Here is a 21,974-nt window from a genome sequence, read left to right on the forward strand (position 1 = left end):
AAAATAATAGAGGTTGTATACTGTATAATAGTGTATAATTATCTAATATCTGTTCCTAAACAAATTGGGGGATTTAAAGTATTTCGTCATGCTATAAGCCTATACATATAACTGTCAGTAGAAAATGAAACTACTTAAGATACTATTTAATATGGATAGTTTTGTTACCAGTAAAAACATCACTTTTCCCCTCCCCCACCTCCCCACCCCCCGCTTGTGCGGTAGTTCATCTAGTATACATAGTATGTATATGCACATTTTTGACAACATCATTTTAATTGTATTTGGTCATTATGTTCCAAGTTTTACATTGAAATACTGTAAAACGAGAATATTTGGTGCACTAGTAATTTTAGCGCCTTTGGCGCAAGACCCCCTGAACACTAAAATTTATTGTGCGCTAATGGATTTCTAAATATTATTCACATTTATATATTGTAAAGACAAGTGCAAGTGCTAAAAATTTATTTGCGCCAATGCATTCCAACTTTCGCTTGTGCTAAAATACGTATGCACCAAATTTTCTCGTTTTACAGTAAGTCTAAATAAATTGGTTCCATCAAGGCAACAGTATTGAACTTGATTTTAAAAATTTGTTTTCAGATTTTTTCTTCATCATGATAACTCTTTTGATGATGTTTTAGGGGGGTAAAAAGCATTTTTAGGTCAACTCAGGTGACCTATTGCTATCCGTTTTCGTCCGTCGCCGTGCGTTGTGCATCGTGCGTTAACATTTGAACATTTTCATCTTCTTCTCCGCAACCACTGAACCAATTTCAACCAAATTTGGCACAAAGCATCTATGGGTGAAGGGGAACGAGAATTGTGAATTTCATGATCCCTGCCCCCTTGGGGCCTGAGGGGTGGGGCCAAAACCACTAAAATTAATGCAATCTTTAAAAATCTTCTTCTTTACTCCTGGACATCAAGCAGTCAAACTGTTTGCATGATTGTAATCAGCATTGAGTCCTCTACCAAAATTTTGAAATTCATGGCCCTGGGGTCAGGGGCTCTAGTGCTAGGGTGGGGCTAAATAAGTATATAGTGAAAATGCATTCTTTCTATGAAAATCTCCTTCTCTGCTTCTGGGCATTAAATAAACCAACTAAGTACATAGTTATGATGAGCAAGAGCGCCTCTACCAAAATTGTGAATTTTATGGCCCCAGGATCAGGGGTTCTGGTGTTAGGGCAGGGCTCTATTGATTATATAGTGAAAATGCATTAAATCTTTGAAAATCTTCTTTTCTGCTCCAGGGTATTAAATAGACTAACTAAGTGCATAGTTATGATGAGCAAGAGTGCCTCTACCAAAATTGTGAATTTTATGGCCCCAGGGTCAGGGGCTTTGGTGTTAGTATGGGGCTGTATTGATTATATAGTAAAAATACATGAATTCTTTGAAAATCTTCTTCTCTGCTCCTTGGTATTAAATAAACTAACTAAGTGCATAGTTATGATGAGCAAGAATGCCTCTACCAAAATTGTAAATTTTATGGCCCCAGGGTCAGGGGTTCTGGTGTTAGGGTGGGGCTCTATTGATTATTTAGTGAAAATACATTAAATCTTTGAAAAAATTTTTCTCTGCTCCTGGGTATTAAGCAGATGAACTACCTATATAGTTATGAGCAAGGGCCCTAATCTTCCAGAATTGTGAATTTCAAGGCCCCGGGGTCAGGGGTAACATAGAGGGGGTGGGCGGGGGGTTGGGGGGGGGGGTTGTACTTATATACTGAAAATGAATGAATTGTTTGAAATCTGCTCCTTGGTATTAATCAAATATTTTTGAAAAGCAAAGATGCCTTTTCAAAAATTGTGCAATGTGTGGATCTAGACCTAAGGGTCAGGGGTTCATGTGTGGTAAGGGCACTACTGATTATTGCTGAATATTACTGATAAGTTGAAATGCATTTTTTCCCCTACCCTGCCTATTGGTATTAAGTAACCATACTTAGCAACTGCTAAGTGTTTAGTTATGATGATCAATGATGTCTCTTTCAAAATTATGAATGCTTTAGCTTCTGGCTTAAAACATGAATCAAATTCAATCACTGAAAAGTTGTTGCATAATGCTCAGAAGACCTATAAGGCCCATGGGCCTCTTGTTTTATTTGTAAATTACGAAGAAATATGCATTTACTGAAACACTGAAAAACATCTACATTTCAGGGTTTGAAGGAATACAGTGTTCCTATTGGATTAGAGGCCAAGGTCAAGGTTGATATGGTTGTTATTGGATCTGTAGCTGTTTCCAAAGAAGGTTAGAAAGGGGGATGTAAACCATGATGTACAAGAGATACAAGTTATACACTAGTTGTTTGATCAATTAATCTGTCAGTCTTCATCCTGTCAGCCCAACCCATCTTAAACTGCTCAACAGAGTTTTGTGAAACTTAGTACAGTGGCTTCCACTTAATCGGATAGCGGTTAAACGAATATTTCGGCTATTCCAATATAATATCAGAGCACTAAACCATTTCTTATATATTTATTAATAATTTCACCTGATATTCTGATAAGAAAATATTAGAATTTCGTTTTATCTGATACAAAAAGTTGCTCCATCGAAGTATTTGATAAGGAAATGATGTTCAAATGTGTTTATAAACAGGAAATTTTGATTCATTTTTTGCTTACAGTACCTCAACAAAGTTGAGGAACTTGCATAATACAGTCAGTGTCAGCATCCCAGGTTAAAGTTTTTGTAGTAAATTTCTTTTCAAGTACTTCTATGCCCTAAATTGGATCAGAGATGCATGGATGATGCTTCTAATATGTTTAATTAGGACCCTGCAAGGATTTGCAGATGCCCTATTGTAAGGGCAAGGATTTGCAGATGCGCTATTGTAAGCACTCAAGGGGATTCAAGTTTGTTCAAATGAAGGACCATGTCTCATTTCAAGGGAAAATAAGGCCAGAAAATTATGTTTTGACTTCATTTTGAATTTTGCTCTAAACTGCATTGAACTTTCAAACTAGATTAAATTTATCATAACTTCCAGACAAACTAGTAGTTTCATTGATACTATCTGAAAACATCACCCTGTCCTGACAAACAAATCCATTTTTAGCTTACCTGAGCCAAAGGATCAAGTGAGCTTTTCTGATCACATTTTGTCTGTCGTCCTTCTGTCTAGCTGTCTGTCCATCTGTAAACTTTTCACATTTTAGACTTCTTCTCAAGAACCACTGGGCCAATTTTAGCCAAACTTGGTACAAAGCTTCTTGGGTGAAGGAGAATTTAAATTGTTAACATGATGGGCCAGGTCCTCTCACAAAGGAAGATAATCAAGAAAAGACAAAAATAGGGTGGGGTCTCTTTAAAAATCTTCTTCTCAAGAACCACTTGGCCAGAAAAGCTGAAACTTATGTGAAAGCATAATGGGATAGTGTAGATTCTATATTGTTCAAATAATGACCCCCCGGGGTTGTGCAGGGCCACAATAGGGAAACAAAGTTTTACATATAAATATATAGAAAAAACCTTTAAAAAGCTTCTTCTCAAGAACCACTGGGCCAGAAAAGCTGAAACTTTTATGGAAGCATCCATGGGATAATATAGATTCTAAATTGTTCAAATCATGACCCCCTGGGGGTTTTGCGGGGACACAATAGGGAAACGAAGTTTTACATAGAAATAAATAGAAAAAATCTTCTTCTCAAGATCCTCTTGGCCAGAAAAGCTGGGCTACTGTAATTTTTTTACTAAACGCTTACTTAGAACAGCTAAAATAATCAAATTAAAAAAATACAAAAATTTGTTGGAGTCTTTTAATGATATTCCAAAGCAGCCCGCATTTCCTGATGATTTACTTTATCACTGTACCTCGCACGACACATCCACATGTGTGACAATCGACCTCTTTCTGTATGTATTAATAACGTGATATATTCTTATCAGACCCACACAAAAAATCACACTAGGTTAACTTAATGAGTTAAACTTAATGTTGTAAATACGGTCAATGTAAAGAGATAAACTAGTCATTTTCATTCATGAAAAAAATTTAAACAGCCTTGCGCTCATATATTATTTTCCAAAAAGGTGCAAAATCACGGATACTTGTCTCTATAATAAAGGCACCTTGTTTACAAATTTCAACCCGCCTTTGACGTCATGAATAACAAAGCACTGAACAAGTGACTCAAATCTATTCACTTTCTCTCTTTGATCACAGGTGTGCAGGTGTCTGCGAGCTATCGATGGTCAAATCATTTTCAAATGGGTAATTGAAAATTCAGGGAGAATATCATATCTTTAGAAAATAAACTGTTTGTTACAAGTGCACAAAAGCATACTTCCAGTTCAGAAACATTAAGGGGAACCTGTATAACGGAAAATAAGTCACTGGATGAAAACATCTGCACAAAATGCACCTGTAATTTAAATAGAATGAAGCTTCAGGTTTCTTCTGACGACTTTGCAAATGCTAGAATTTTTACATCGGCAAAAAATTCAATTTTTTTTTTCAGATCATGTAAAAAATTCCGTGTTCGCATGTATTTTAAATGTATAATGTTTAAAAGCAAGAAAATGCATTTGTAAGGCCCTTTCCCATGTCTGTATCAACATATATAGTGAAAAAAAATCAATCAAAAGGAAAAGGGCATTAAAAATATTTTGAAATAATAATCATTTATCTTACTACGGAGAGAGAGAGAGAGAGAGTTTGTTGAAATCAAAAAGTACACAAATAATATACAATTAATTACCCCTTGTGAGGGCAACATGGTGAAATAAGGACCCGAGACCTGGCCCTCGAGGTGACCTGACCTGACCGAGGCCGCGTAGCGTCCGAGGTCAGGGCAGGTCATCGAGTGGGCCAGGTCGAGGGTCCTTATTTCACCATGTTGAACTTACAAGGGGTAATTAATTGTTTTATTATACCGATATATATTGAAAAGTATGAACCTCTAACCGTTATCAATTCTTTCTTTGATCGGGATCGGGATTCGCTACAGACCGGATAGTGAAAGTTGTTTACATTGACGTCTGCAAATTGTGTAAGTTTTTGCATCATGATTTACTGATTAAAACAATATTTAGTTGATAGCGACATACATTGTTATAACTAACGATTACTTTTCCTCTACACAGTCAAAATCTAATACAGAATTCAACTCTTTAAAGAGCCCACTCTACATTCTATTGAACTGAATAAGAATTGTAACGATATAGTGAAACGATCTATTGTAACGATAAAATTTTACCGTATTCTGTATGGTAATGCAAAACAGACCATGCTCAATTTTAAAAACATGTTGTTTTTTTCGAATAATTATTATTTTATGCATTAACTTCACTCAAAAACGAATTTTTGATTAAGCGGTCATTTTTAGCGGTCATTAAAAATAATGACCGGGTCATTATATCCCACGTGCAATGATTCCTAGGTCAGTTTTGCTGTAAACAGTACCATTTGGAGTCATTGTTGTGTTTTAAAGTTTTCTTACCAGCCAATCAAATTCGAGTATTATCAATAGAGGTATAATAAAGAACTTTATTCGGTAATAACCAATATTAATGCCCCCCAAATCAAACTTTGATGGAGATATATTTAATTAAGTTCTTAAACAGGGGAGTATATGCTGACTTCAAAGCACTGAATATTTTCATAAGTAATGACGTCATATGTATGTAATGACGTCACAAACATGACATAAATTTCAGTTTTTTATGAATTTTACAGAAAAATGTACATATTTCGCCGATATTTTGAGTAAAAGTCACCGAGGGCATGTGTGTTCAGGATCAATATTTTGATATAATGTGTAGAATGATAATATCAATGAAATATGTCAATATTGTTCCAGAACAAACTTGCGCTCTATAAATTTTAAAGCTAAAATTGTTGAAATTTTGTCCATTTTGTCCTCTTTCTGAAAAAGGATATAAAATCGAACTAGTTTGTGACGTCATAAAAACAAAAATTGTGAATATACTGCTTTGTATGGAATCCGGATAGGGCCACGCACTTCACTATCGCACCATCGAGCATCAACTTAAAGGTCGATGGCGCGATAATGCGATGGCGCGATAACGATGAAACGGTGGTGCGATAACGATGATGCGATAGCGCGATGACGATGATGCTATGGCGCGATAATGCGATGGCGATGGTGCGATAGCACGATTGAGTGATAGTGAATATCGCTTCATCGTCATCGTACTATCGCACCATCGTCATCGTGTCATCACTATCGCACCATCGCGTCATCACATTATCGCACCATCGTCATTGCATTGTCGCGCCATAGCATCATCGTCATCGCGCTATCGCAACATCACTTCATCGCACCATCGCCTCATCGTCATCGCATTATCTGTTCATCGCACTATCGACCTAAACCTCGATGGTGCGATGATGCGATAGTGAAGTGCGTGGCCCTATTTGGATTCCATAGCTTTGAAACTATAATATTTTCTGTTAATTTATATTTCTCATACAATTTATTGAATTCAGCACATTTCAGGAAGTTTTTATACGCCCGTCTTAAGACGGGACGTATTATGTTATAGGCTTCGTGTCCGTCCGTCTGTCCCTCTGTCTGTCTGTCCGTCTGTCTGTTAGCTTTTTCGTTTCCGGCTCATAACTTTAATACTACTAGGCCTAGGATTACCAAACTTTGTCATCTGATGCATCTTGGGTAGAAGGTGTGTCGCGCACAAAAAGTAGGTCGCTCTGACCTTTAATTAAGAAGTTATAGCCAAATATGGAAAAATCCTTTCCGGCCCATAACTAGAAAACCATAAGACCCACAATCATCAAACTTGGCCAGTTTATGCATCTTAGGTAGAAGGTGTGTCGCGACCTATTTCAAGGTCACTGTGACCTTTAATTTAAGTGAATTTTTAAAAAAAAATGTGTCTTTTTACTATTCATTTACACATCCCAAATAATGTAAGAGTATTGCACTGTTCTTATTAAAAAAGTGTTAAATCAAGAAAATACTTATTTTTTTTAAGCATATACTTGACAGCAATCTAAAACAAATATAATGTATGTTAGAGAAATCCCATGTCTCCCATGAGTGTAATTATCAAGCACTGGTCAAGAAGAATTTTGATAACAGAAAATTGCATGTCAAATTAGAGAGAAATTAATGGGTTTTGAGTGCGAGGAGCTATTGACAGAGCATTGGCGTTATCTATATCCCTTGAGAATTGGGCAAATTGGGTAAGCCTGGCTGTTTGATTAAAAATAGCTCTTGTTGACTAGCTTAAGTTTTGAAATGAATTTGATGAAAAGTAATTAAAACTAATTTGATATTGCATAATAGACTAATCTGATATTATGTAATATTATTAATTTAAAAACTAATTTTTTGGGGTGGGGTTGAATCAGCATGTCCATATGAATTACATACTAAAACCTGTCGGACATTAAATCTCAACCAAAAAAAAAAAATCTGAGAGTATTTTATATGTTTTTAAAAACATATTATAGTGCAGACCCATTCATCTCTTGGTAGTAATGAGTAGACAAGCATCCAGTTAAAGATTAATTAATGAGTTCAATGTAGGAAGGCTAGCTGTCTCAGTCGCTCTGATTAAGCAGCCCTTTGGGGATTAGACAGAAGAACTGCTGGTCAGTTTATAACATATGTCATTTGATGGCCAGCCTTTTCTTTCAAAATTAATTTGGTATAGATTAAGTTGTTAAGACTAATTTGATGATGGGCATTTGACAAGGTCTTACACAACCAGCACAGAAATCTATCAGTGATGTAATATTTATTATAATTGATGCCTACATCACAGGGGATGGATAAATGACAAATCATCGAAATCTTAGAATCAAGGTTGATGTGATTTTCTTGCACCTAAACTGTTCAAGAAAATTGTAATTTTTTTAACGGGCGTATCATGCTGTGGCGCGGCACTTTATTAAAATTTGACTTTTATGGGGGCAAATATATGCAATATACCGCATATAGTTCTTTCAATAAATATCGAATTCCTGTACGAAGAAGAACATATAAACATGAATAAACAGGATTTTGTTCAAAGCAATATAAATGCAATCTGTACTGTACAAAGTACAATGACACTGATGTTTCATTATCCACCAGCGATGATACTGACGTTTTTGATTTTCACTATCTTAAGGATTTATTTTCTGTACACAGTGTAGTTTTTTTTTTTATCATAATTTAACCGCCTACATGTTTTTATCGTAGCACCCGGATTTTAAAATTATAAAAGATAAGATAAGATAATTTTATTTTCCAATTTTGGGCCCAGAAGGCATATAGGTTTTCTTTACAATGACAAGATAGAAAGTTCTGAAATAAAGGTGATTCATCTCAAAAATGCTAAAAAGTGATTGATTGTTTTTTACCGTAGTCATAACGTTTTTTCCCTCTTGATGTGTGCATTTTCGAATTGTAATTGCCAGCAGCATGCTTGGGAAGCATGCTGCCATTTTTTTTTTTCAGAAAAATCGTTGTCAAAACATTTTTGAATGTATTTGTATAGAATATGCATTTTCTAAAACACGCATGTGATCGAGATCAGGATTTCTAATAGTGAAACTGGAATTGTTTACTTCCGGAAAAAGTATTGGCGGATAAATTTTTCAGGGTCGGAAAATATATATTTTAGGGTCAGTCGGGGAACCGGAAACACACAATTTATTTATCTTGGCCTCAGAAAAAAATCGAAATCCTTGTGGGTTTTTTTTATGCAGTGCACTTTTTACTGTAATGGCGAATATTATTCATATGTTCACTATAAAAATAATTAATATCACTAATACATTTTCCAAATTTAAGTACGTTTAATTTTATTGATGTACTGAAGAGAAAACGGGGAAACGGCCCTGTTTTTCAATTGCAAAAAAATGCCCCGGGTGACATGTATCATTTTAAGTCAACTTCTGCCAGTCCTGGAACGGATTTTATTTGAAGATCATTTTACACTAACAGGTTACCCACACTCACAATAATTTAATAAGGTATTACATAGGTCCACTATATACTTCGCTCAGTAAGTAGAGGCCTACCACTTGTTTATAGCTGTTCTATCATTCCATGAGAAAGTGGACGGGCCTATAGAAAAGCAAAAATCAGATTCTTTGTTGGACTTCGCAATTGTATTTCAGTTAGATTCATCAGTGTCGTCACTCAACGCATCAGTATATCGGTCCAAGTGAATACTTTCAAGCAAGATTTGCGATAAATTGGATCATAGTTATACAAAGGAATTTAAAGGCTATATTAATAAAAAAAAACATTTCATCTTATAAACAGCAAAGCCATTATGTATCACATTAATTTAAAAGCATCTGTAAGAAGTATAGATTTAAGTTTGTTTAAATACACCCCCTTCCCCTGAGCCAACTTTTATATTTAAATTTTTTCAATGCTGTCCTGTTTTTTGCTTTTACCTAGCTATTTGCTCAGGTGAGGGATGTGGCTCCTGGGCCTCTTGTTGATAATATTATCAGAGGCTGTGAGTGTTGTGGCCCATTGACCTTTTGTTCTCATGATATTTTGTGCAGAATAATACAAAGTAAAAGTCATAAATTCTGTATGATTTGAAATAAAATCTTGATTGCAGGATACAGAATTGGTAAAGGTGAGGGCTTTGCTGACTTGGAGTATGCCATGATGTGTGCAATGGGAGCTGTATCTCCTGATACCATCATTGTGACAACTGTCCATGACACTCAGATTGTAGACATTCCAGAGTCACTGATGGAGGAACATGATGTACTGGTTGATTACATCATAACGGAAACCCAAGTCATCAGGTGTGACCGCACCAAACCTAAACCAAATGGCATCATCTGGTCTCAGCTGACTCCAGAAAAGGTGACCATTACTTTGTGGTTGAAGAAAATACTCAAAATTGAATATTATTCCCGAAATTGCATTAAGTTCTCAAAATTCAATATGACTGAATCCTTAAAATTTGGTATCCAGTGAACTTTCAGTAAAAACAGAAAAATAAGGCAACAGTGCATGGTGTCAAATAATTTAACCCCATTTACAGGTTTGAAGAATTCAAAATGGCATGACTAACACTAAGAAAAACAAAACAGTTTCATTATCTTCAGTTCCATTACCACAAAAATTGTCAATCATTTGTAAAAAGTTAAACTTTGAAGAAAATTAACATCTCACCATTTATTGTACATTTTAGGCCTAAAAAAAATTAATAACTTGATTCTCAGGCCCGCCCGCATTTTATTCAACAATGAGCATTACCCATTTCTGTCCTCTAATGAATAAAATAAAGTTTCTCTCACATGCTTGTAAGGTGCAAAAAAAATCTGGAATTCCAGACCGCATATCAACTGAATTTTAGAACTCGTTAAAACGTTTGACAAACATCAAGATGATCCAGACTTTTGGCCTAGTTAAAATCACAAATATGGCCGTCAAGTAAACAGGATAAGGCGCCAAGAGTAAGTTAAGTTATGATGGCATTGATTACAGTGCAAATTCATGAGGGATTGTACTTTCACGGTACAAAGTGGGGATTTCTGAAGGTTGTTCTATGCTAGAACTCAATCAATAACGCGATCAAAGATGGTTCCCTCATACTGGGAACTCGGGCGTGAGAAAGATTTGCAGATTTCATTTAGTGTGGGTAAAGCAAAGACTGATTAACTTGATAATGTTTAATAAAATCATAAGTGCTATTTATAGTGCTGAAACACTTAGATTTGTTGCATTACGTAAGCAATTGACCAGATGCATCACTAAAAGTGTTAGGTTCTGTAAGTTTAACACATCTCATTTTTAGGATGCCATCGTTTCATTACACGAATCACCGGGATGTAGAAGATGCAAGAGAAAAGAGAGAGATGCAGGAAATAAATTATTTTGATTTCTACACCTGATGTTGAAGCACTATTAATTAAAAATTGCTAGTTTTGAAATTTTATCTTTAAAAAAAAAGTTTAAAATCCCATGTCTGTTTTTCATGAGATAAAAAGAAAAAAAAAATGCCTCCCTCCCGCATTTATTTTTGAGAAAACTGGCCTGAAAAACAAGTTATTAATTTTTGGGGGCCTTATATAATCAAAACACGTCAATTGCAAGTTCTACATTTATTCTTTGCCTTTGGGAACTACTCAGCTATTGGACAAATCATGTTAACAGATTGCAACATCAAGAAACACGCACATACAAATAACATCATCAAACAAAACTAAATAAAGATAAAATACTTAAATGCACATTGCACCTAAAATATGTTAATTGTTGTGAAGATATGTAACTGGCCTATAGCCTTGTAAAATTTCTAGGCCGATGGCCTGGTAGTCTGTGGAAGGCTGATGACCTTTCTATGTGAGGCCGATGGCCTGTAATAAATTGTGACTGGCCGATGACCCCGAATGTAAGTGGCCTTGGTGAATTAAGTGGCCAATGGCCTTGAACATGAGAGGCTAATTTGAGAGGCCTTGGTGAATTTTGGCCGATGGCCTTGAACTTTAGTGGCCAATGCCCTTGGTGAATTAAGTGGCAGATGGCCTTGAACTTGAGTAGCCGATGCCCTTGATGAATTAAGTGGCCGATGGCCTTGAACTTGAGAGGCTGATGGCCTTGGTGAGTTACATGGCCGATGGCTTGTAGATCTGGAGACTGGGACGCCATGGCCATGTGGTAGAGGCCAATGGCCTATATGGGTGTGTCTAGGCCGATGGCCCTTCATATGTATGTATAGGTGTTTCTAGTGAGTTTTCTTTTTGGGGAAAATAACACAAGTTCATGTGTTAAATGCCCAAAAGAAGGTATTGCAAATTATGTGAAATTCAAAAAAAAATTGTAATAGCTGAGAGCCTCTGTGATTTTGAGAAGTAGCTTTTCTTTTCCTTCTTGTCATTGTTCATATTGAATAAACCGCAAGACACAGATATAAAAGATTCGTCAATATTAATTCTGCATGCAATGGTCTGTGTCAGTGTATAAACACAAACATGCATCCTGCAAATTTATTCCACTAAATGTTCAATGTTACACATCAATCACAAAATATTGTACATCTCCAAGATATACATTCACTAATATGTTTTACGGTGTGACCATTGGGGCCAGCGCCATTGTACCATCAAAAAACACTTGAAAAATTGATCAGCCACTTCAAACATCAAGCCGCACGAGACATCTAGACTAGCTGTGACATCACACGAGGTCTACAGAGACAGCCGAGCGTCTGGTTGAAACTATAGACCTAGTGCACTTTTGGTCGAAAGACATTGCAGAGTTATTTTTTGTGTTTAGCTCACCTGAGCTGAAGGCTCAAGTCTTATCACATTTTGTCCTGCGTCCGTCTGTCTGTAAACTTTTTACATTTTCAACTTCTTCTCAAGAACCACTGGGCCAATTTCAACCAAACTTGGCACAAAGTATCCTTAGGTGAAGGGAATTCAAGTTTGTTCAAATGAAGGGCCATGCCCTTATTCAAGCTGAAATAATTCAGAAATAGTGAAAATTTGATGGTATGTTTTAAAAATGTTCTTCTCAAGAACCACTGTGCCAGGATAAATGAAATTTATCCCTGGGGGGTAAGGCGTGGCCACAATGTCTGATCAAATTTTCTCATAGAAATCTATAGGAAAATTCTTTAAAATACTTCTCTGGAATAGAAAAGGCATGAATGATCATATTTTTATGGAAGCATCTTCAGGTTTCAATTTTGCTCAAATCTTGACCCCTGGGGGTAGGGTGGGGCCACAATGGCCTATCAAAGTTTCACATAGAAATATATAGGAAAATTCTTTTAAAATCTTCTTCTCTGGAATAGCAAAGGTATGAATGATCATATTTTTATGGAAGCATTCTCAGGTAGTTGACATTCAAGTTTGTTCAAATCATGACCCCTGGGGGTAGGGCAGGGCCACAACATGGAATCCAAGTTTTACATAGGAACATGTAGAAAAAATCTTTGAAAATCTTCTTTTCAAAAATAGCAAAGCCATGATTAGTTCTATTCATATGGAAGCATTCTCAGGTAGTGTAGAATCAATTTGTTTAAGTCATGACCCCTAGGGGTAGGGCGGGGCCACAATGTAAGTTCAAATATAAAGGGCAATAAAGCCACAGGTAGTCAAAGAAATATGCAAGCATCCTTAGTTTGTGTAGATTTAAGTTATTTCAGATCATACCCTGTCCCTTTTAAGGATTGTTTGGGACCACTGTTGGGTTTCAACCTTTCAATAATAAACTGATTTATGCTTTTTCCTAACCACATTTCTCATGTGAGTGATGTGGCCCGTTGGCCTCTTGTTTTTATGCCCCGCCATGAATATGGCCATGAATATGGCCGGGGCATATAGTGTTTGTCATGTCCGTCTTCCGTCCTTCCGTCACATTTTGCGTTTAGCTCTGTTCAAAGCTAAGTTTCAAAGAAACTATCCAAGATATTTTCATCAAACTTCATATGCTGATAGATATTGATGAGAGCTATGCAACTGCATCAACATTTTTCGACCTTGACCTTTCCTTTGACCTTGACCTCACTTTTCTTGAATTGAAGTGTTTAGCTCAGTTTTAAACATACCATTCAAGATGGTATTATCAAACTTCACATGTGGATACAATCTTGCACGGATGATGCATCTAGGGATGAACACTACCAGACTTGCTTCGGATGCTGGATCTGACCTATATTTTCCAGATGAGTGACCAGATTGAAGTTTTTGGAGCAGGTCCATTCCTAAGGAACTATAAGCCCAATTTGGACCAAACTTACATGGATGATGCATCTAGGGATGGACACTACCAGACTTGCTTCGGATGCTGGATCTGACCTACATTTTCATTCCCAAGTAACTATAAGCCCTACCTGAACCAAACTTGCATGGATGATGCATCTAGGGATGGACACAACGAGACTTGCTTCGGATGCTGGATCTGACCTACATTTTCATTCCCAAGTAACTATAAGCCCTACCTGAACCAAACTTGCATGGATGAGGCATCTAGGGATGGACACTACCAGACTTGCTTCGGATGCTGGATCTGACCTATATTTTCATTCCCAAGTAACTATAAGCCCTGCCTGAACCAAACTTGCATGGATGAAGCATCTAGGGATGGACACTACCAGACTTGCTTCGGATGCTGGATCTGACCTATATTTTTCATTTCCAAGTAACTATAAGCCCTACCTGAACCAAACTTGCATGGATGATGCATCTAGGGATGGACACTACCAGACTTGCTTCTGATGCTGGATCTGACCTATATTTTCATTCCCAAGTAACTATAAGCCTTCAACCTGAACCAAACTTGCATGGATGATGCAGCTAGGGATGGACACTACCAGACTTGCTTCGGATGCTGGATCTGACCTTTATTTTCATTCCCAAGTAACTATTAAGCCCTACCTGAACCAAACTTTCACGGATGATGCAAGTAGGGATGGACACTACCAGACTTGCTTCGGATGCTGGATCTGACCTACATTTTTATTCCCTAGTAACTATAAGCCCTACCTGAACCAAACTGATCAAATTTCATACACATACAAATATTCATGTTGCTTTACTAATATATCCTCGGCGGGACATTCATGTCTTATGGACATATTTCTAGTTTTTAAAAGATTTCTACAAACTGAAAGCCTTTTATGCTATAAGTTATTATTTATTTATTTATTTATTTATTCGCGCAAAGGATATTGGGTAGCAAAGGAATTCTGGGTCCCGGAATGTTTCACAGAAAAATTTCCCTGACGTATGTACAGATTTCAGTCGGAATTTCATCTGTTCTTACACATTATTCTATTGAGCTCGCATTGCAAGCGTCGCTTTGCGACTCTCACTGCTCTCGCTGTGAACAATATTTAATTACATTAAAATCATTTCATATCTCTACAAGTATGAAGTCCCTTTCCTGCTAAAAATCAGATTTTGGTCTACAATTTGTGATATATTTCATATCTCTATAAGTATGAAGTCCCTTTCCTGCTAAAAATCAGATTTTGGTCTACAATTTGTGATATATTCCGTAGGGGTGGATATCTCCAGAAAAATTATATTTTGATATTTTGCAATATTTGATGGCATATTGCGATAGATATTGCAATATATTGCATAGCTGTCAATTTCAAGTAAAGTTTGAAGTGAACTGGAAAATCCTATATTTTATTCATTAAACTTAAACTGTTTTACATAGTAAAGTGCAAAAAAAATCCGGATTTCAACTTTAGTATTTTTTTTTTATTTTTGCAACAATATTTTCAAATGGAGGCAAAATAATGAATATAGAACCACTGAATTTACAATGCATGAATTCAATAGTCAGTCAGACCCCCGTGTCTCATTATACACTGAGCGATGTGCCGTTGCATACTTTCTACCAGACTGTCTGTATAGTTCTGATCCAAACCCATCCATGTTTCCATGATTGGAAATTTCCAGTCTGTGATATTATCTGGCTGAATTTTTTCCACACGATCTTTCATTATCTGCCAAACTTTTTCTATTGGATTTAAATCCGGTGACGCAGCAGGCCAGTGCATTAAGGTCATGTGTTTCTGTGTAAACCAGTCCCGGGTATACCTTGTGGTGTGCAGTCTAGCGTTGTCCTGTTGTAGAACATAAGGTAGATCGTTTGTCACAATATTGGACGACAACAACCCCTCCTCCAAAATTTCACAGTACTTCACTGCAGAAATATTTCCACTGACAGAAACAAGCGGAGTTAAACCCAACTTGCTTATTCCACCCCATACCGTAACAGCTGGTGAGAACTTCGGCACCATTTTTTGACAATATCCAAATTTTGCCCACCTTTTTTGGGTACATCTGTAGCACAGGGGCCGGTAACATACTGTTTTTGATTTTACGTAATCACTATAAATATATACAAAAAAGGAAAGGGAAACAACGTCAGCCCGAATTTACACAGGGTCGATCTTGGAAATATTTCGTATTTCATAGAAAAAAGAATGTAGCCAATTAAATTATAACTAGAAATAATACTACAATAAATATTCTTTAATAAAACAGAAACCTCGTTACTTTTTATAGCGTTTAAGTTGGGTAATACTAACTTGATATCCCATTGTGCGAGTCGATGTACTTTAAGTCGTCCACTAAAACAAGGCAAAAATCGCACATTTGCTCCAGTTTTGAAGTCTTTCCGGAGATGGAGAACACAAAGTAAAGATCCAGCGTTCACGAAAATCGTCTTTTTCTTTTTTTAATTGCAATTAAAAGGAACAACATCTCCGATTTGAATAAATACGGTAGCTTTTTTCGTTCACAGAGAGGCTCGAGCCCAGAACAGACGACATTTTGGAAAAAACCATGATTGGTAAAAGGCGGAGCGTGATTGGTCAGATCTGTTCTAGAAAAGCACCATTGACCAATCACATCTCGCGTTAAATACTGGGTGCAATGTTTAGCGAATTTAGTGGACGACTTAAACTACATCACTTGCATGACAGGATATCGGATCTGCAAAACACGACTTAAACGATTCTTAAATGACCGCGATGGTATTTTTATTAAAGAGTGATTATTACTGAATGATCCCAGATGTTATTTCACTAACTGCAAGGTATTTTATTGAAAACACGAGTCATTTCCGAGATCGACCCTGTGTAAATTCGAGCTGACGTTGTTTCCCTTTCAATTTTTGTATACATATAGTGATTACGTAAATTCAAATTCAGTATGTGTACAGGCCCCTGTGATCTGTAGAACTGAAATCGACTTTCGTCTGTAAAAATCACATTGTCAAAATTGTCATTTTTATGAACGATGAACCATGCCTCTCTTTTAAGCTTATGTTCTGCGGTCATAAGTGGTACCTTTAGAGGAACCGATTTGAAGTAATAACTGAGAGCCGAAGTCCGACCCATAGTCCATTTTGAAACTAAAACTGATCTTCTTCTTGCACATTCATTGGCAATTTGCTGTGCTGACCATTGCCGATGAGAAGCAGCAAGTTGTACAGCCCCTCTGCTGTCATTCACGTCAAGTGATTCCGCTTTCATATAAATTTAGGAGACGTTTTCTCTTGTCAATTTCTGACATCACTGTAATCTGAAGATATGTCGTCTGCTAAAAGCATCATCACTTGACATCACAAAGAAACAAGGGGAATAACTCTAAAAGTAGCTCTTTTATTTTCAGATATGAAAATAATGTTTAAAAATTATATATTTAGATAAATACTAGGGATGTCAAATCGGTCAATTTTTAATACTCGGTTACTCGGATGTTTTTCCGATTGAGTACCCGAGTACTCGGTAAAAGTGTAAATAAATATGAATAAGTAAATTGATGAATATAAAACATTGTAAACTCTTGTAGAAATAAAACCACATGCTCTGATAGGAGGTTTACCCGTTAGTGTATTTCTCTTGTAACAATGATGGACACTTCGTGCCCGATGAAATTTAATATAACATCGTTTATGTTCAATTTATTTATCAGATAAACACAAGAAATAAAATCATAAGTGGTTCACAGAGTTTTTGTGTTAAAAATTAATCTGCTCGATATATTGTAATGTAACTCTTTGTTACATTTGACGTCCAAGTATCAGTCGTACAGTTTAACTTGAACTTGATCAAGTTCGCCTAACAGAGCAGATTTACGGTTTTAGTACACTTTTCGATCCTAGATTTTCTAGTATTATGGGACGGTATTTTGTAGTTTGGTGCAATGATGGACATCAGTTTTTTAAGCCTTTGGCTTCAACCATTTGTATTGGCAGGTAATCAAACACAACCATATCAACAATCGCGCGGGCAATATCATCTGTCTATTTTCCCGAGAATTTAAGGTTTCTCGCAGAATTAACAAGATTATCAAATTTATTTAATCATAATAGACCTTAAACGATATTCAGTGAAAACAAATAATTAATTAAAGCAAATCAAAATTAATTGTAGAAGACAGCCAAAGGTGAGAAGGCCAGGTAGCAGGTGCTTGGTCACGATAATTACTGTATAAACACTGCCACGGGCGATAATGGTCATTTAGAGGAGTATAGGAAACTCTAATTACTGTATGTACAAGTGCAATGAGTATTTTACGTGTTAAAACATTGTTTGATGCATTAATAAATTAGCTAAGAAATATTCAAAAATATACATCCGAGTAACCGAGTACCGATTTTAGTATTCGATACTTGGACGTTCGATCGAGTACCCGGTTAACCGGGTACTCGTTGACATCCCTAATAAATACACGTGAAAAATTCGGATTTTTTTGCACCTTACTGTAGTTCCTTCGCAAATTAGTTGTCTTAGTTATTAGTGTCAGCATGGTCAGAGATCGACATTTTTCTCGAGCAAAAAAAAAAAACAATTGACAGGTTCTGTCTTTCTTAAAAAGAATTTCCTAAAATAAATTGAGAAACTGTCACATTATTTTGTATCTCAACCTTTCTTTCATTTTATAAATGTGATATGCATTCTCAGACATTTAAGCATCACAAAAAAAGATTGTACATAACATTTTTTCATCCACCATTTTGATAAAAAAAAAGTACGAAACCCACCATTTGTTTGGAGTAAGTTTTCTGGATAAAAATAAAACTGTTGTTGAATTGAAAAATATTAATAATAAAATTAAAAAATATTAAATCCCTTTTATTCCATTTTTAACTTTTACACATTGTAGTAATGTCAATTACTATCAAAAAAAGCCTTTACAGTTGCAGATACACCATAATTAGCGTTTGTGTAACACTTCCCGTTTGCATATCATCAATACCAGTATAGAAAAAATATACTGCGATATATTATCGTTGGGTTTAATATTGCAATATACCGATATATCGATAATGTTGCACACCCCTAATATTCCCTATCCATATATTAAAGTCAGTTATGATGAATTGTGTTTAATAATTTAGTGATTGGTGTTTTGTGCATTTTGCTATCCGTTTTTGTCCGTTGTCTTGCTTTAACATTTGAACATTTTCAGCTTTTTCTCTGAAACCGCTTAACCAGTTTGAACCAATTTTGGCATATAGTATCTATCTAATTACAAAAATGTGAATCATATGGTCCCTGCCCTCCTGGGGCCTGAGGGGTGGGGAAAAAACTGCTAAAATTAGTGCAATCTTTTTTTTTATTACAAAATATTTTTGAAATGCATCTCAAATGAATGTCTGTCCTTATACAGGGGGCCGTAAGGTCATTGAAATTGTGCATCTCTAATCTTTGGAAATTAAGATTTAAAATAGGAAGTGACATGTAAATACATTTTTTTCCTAATAGGTTCGACAGGTACCTATTTTAAAATTTCTAAGGGAAAAGGAAAAGGAGGCAGGAAAGGATGTGACCCTTAAAGATGGGCGTGAAGAAGATGACATCCCAGAGAGAGAAGACAGGAGACGCATGGACTCGGATTATGGACGTCCAAGGTAAATGTTTGTCAGCTCAGCCAATTTACCACTTATTCCTTTTTAGCTCTATTGGTAAGAGGCCAGAAGATATAATGTGATATATGTAATAATAAGGTGTCCATCGTCCGTCCTTCTCTCAGTCAAAATGCTACTCCTCCTACCGTTTTTGTCTAATTTCAATATAACTTTGCACACAACTGCTCTTAAATACTTAATTCTGTATATTGAATTTGATTTTGATGAACGATGTTGCCATGGTTACTGAAATTAGAAAAAACAAGGTAAGGTTTCAATGCAAATCTTGCCCTGTGATTTTCTTAATATTAAACTGATGTAAAAATTGAAAACTTCATGCTTTCTGAATCATTGCAATTCCATGCAGAAAAATCATTCAAATTATTTTTCGCACATGCATTTCTAAATGCTATTTATGACATCATAAACATATGCATTTAACCTTATTTTCTTAAAAAGTTGCAGAAGACCAATTTTCAATGAGATTTTTCTTTCAGAAAATACAGTCCAGAGGCATTGACTGTGATTTTGAGATATGTGATTTTTCATTGAATTTTGCACAATATATACAAAAACTAAAGTGGGCGATGGCTGTGGACACTGTTTTCTGAAGGAAAATTACCCTTGAAGCGAGTCATTTTGAGGATTTTTTTGTTTAAAATAGAGAAATGCATCAAATTAATGACATCATATTTCCAGAATGGTAGTCCTTTATGCCATATTTATGTTCCCCAAACGGAGTTTGGGAACATATTGTTTTTACTCGGTTTCTTATTATTATTATTCTTTTTTTTCTTCTTTGTTCTCCGGTACTTTTTTGTCCGCGAGTGTTCTCAGAAACTGTTCACCCAACTAAGCTAAAACCTTTTTAGGGTTAATAGGTGTGTAGTGTAGGTGTGCGGAACGAAAGTCATTTTGCGCGCATACGCATGCACGTGCGTGCGCGTGAAATGGGTGAAATGACCGATGTACTTAATATTGCTATAACTTTTACATTTTTTAATTAAATGATTTGAAACTCATTATATGAAGATATATTAATAGTGTAGATAATATGACACTGTCAAATTAGCACGAACTCACGCGCATGCACGTGCGCTTCGCTCTGATTGGCTGAAACAAAAATCTCGATATCTTTTCTGTTTTTTGACGAAATAATATGAAATTTAAAATATAGACATACTTTAGGATGTTCTACAATACTATATATAAAAATTGACATGAAAACACGCGCATGCACGTGCGCTGCAATCTGATTGGCTTAAACTTGAAATGGCTATAACTCCCTTATTTTTCATCCAAACAGGATGGGATTTAGAACATAGACAGATATAATAGACTCCTACAAGAAAGTATGGTCATCATGCACGTACATGCACGTGCACATCGTTCTGATTGGCTGAAACAAAAATCTCAATATCTTTTTTGTTTTTTGACGAAATGCTATGAAAACTAAAATATATACATACATTAGGATGTACTACAATATGATATATAACAATTGTCGTGAAAACACGCGCATGCACGTGTGCTGCAATCTTATTGGCTAAAACTGTAATTAAGAAATAAGGTATCATTTTTTGAGTTTTATTGAGATGTAAAACGGGTTGGTCACGTGATCAAATCCCATAAAGCCCGAAGGGCTTTATGGAAGATTTGATCATGTGCCAAGTACTGCCAACCCGTTTTACATCTCAATAAAACTCAAAAAATGATACCTTATTACTTATATTTACATTTGTGTCTTATTCATACTTTATATTTGCCTGATTGTTACTTTTAACGCGTGAAATGCGGTAATTTTTCAAACCCAACGGCATGTATGTAATCCACTAAACACGCGTCGACCCTTTATGACGTCACAGAGAAATTACGTCGAACGTTTATCCAAACGCACATCTATGACCTCTTGACCCCATACCTGTATTTACACAGTTATAAAAACGCTTGCTTTCAGTAGTGTTATATAAAGGAAAACACTTGCAAATGTAAATATATGGCTATAACTCCCTTGTTTTTCAACCAAACAGGATGGGATTTAGAACATAGACAGACATAATAGACTCCTACAAGAAGGTGTAGTCCTCATGCACGTGCATGCACGTGCGTGCATGTGAAATGAGTAATATTAAAATACGCTTAAATGAGTGTATTTTCTAATACTTCTGGATTAATTGATTTGTTATTAAGTATATTAAAATATATATATAGTGTAGACAAGATGATGTGGTCATTACGCACCTGCATTCAGATGAGCACGCGTGCAATGCTAAAATTTAAATACATTTTGTATTCTTCTGGGAAAACGTTGTTTAAGTCTAAATTGCATAAAGTGTGTCTTACTTAATAGCGCTTAAAGGGAATACGGCACCAAAAGGGAGTTGGGGAGCGTTTGGGGAACATCTGTAACGGTCCCCGTTACAATTAGCCCTAGTCTTTTCTGATTTATCACAGTCATAAACTCGACGAATATTAAAGCCTAGGGGTGCAACGATACACCTACCCCAGGACACGATACGATAGGGATCATGGTATTAGGTTCACGATACGTGACATATTGGGTTAAAAAGTCAGACGTTTGTCATCATACACTTTAAACTCAAAGGTTTTATCAAATGTTCATTACAGTAACAC

General features: G+C 35.9%; 1 protein-coding gene across 1 annotated transcript in view; it reads left to right on the forward strand.

Moving 5' to 3' along the window:
- The window catches only part of LOC134265375 (methenyltetrahydrofolate synthase domain-containing protein-like), an 83,472-nt gene that overhangs the window by 49,483 nt on the left and 12,015 nt on the right, over nucleotides 1-21,974 (forward strand). The window contains exons 6-8 of the mRNA XM_062747589.1: nucleotides 2,169-2,259; nucleotides 9,562-9,815; nucleotides 19,198-19,343. Coding sequence (XP_062603573.1) covers nucleotides 2,169-2,259; nucleotides 9,562-9,815; nucleotides 19,198-19,343 — 491 coding nt within the window. The remainder of the gene's footprint in view (nucleotides 1-2,168; nucleotides 2,260-9,561; nucleotides 9,816-19,197; nucleotides 19,344-21,974) is intronic.

This window comes from Saccostrea cucullata, unplaced genomic scaffold, assembly GCF_032062105.1.
Source record: "Saccostrea cucullata isolate Sc308-1 unplaced genomic scaffold, CSIRO_AGI_Scuc_v1 ctg988, whole genome shotgun sequence".
NCBI classification, from domain to species: Eukaryota; Metazoa; Mollusca; class Bivalvia; order Ostreida; family Ostreidae; genus Saccostrea; species Saccostrea cuccullata.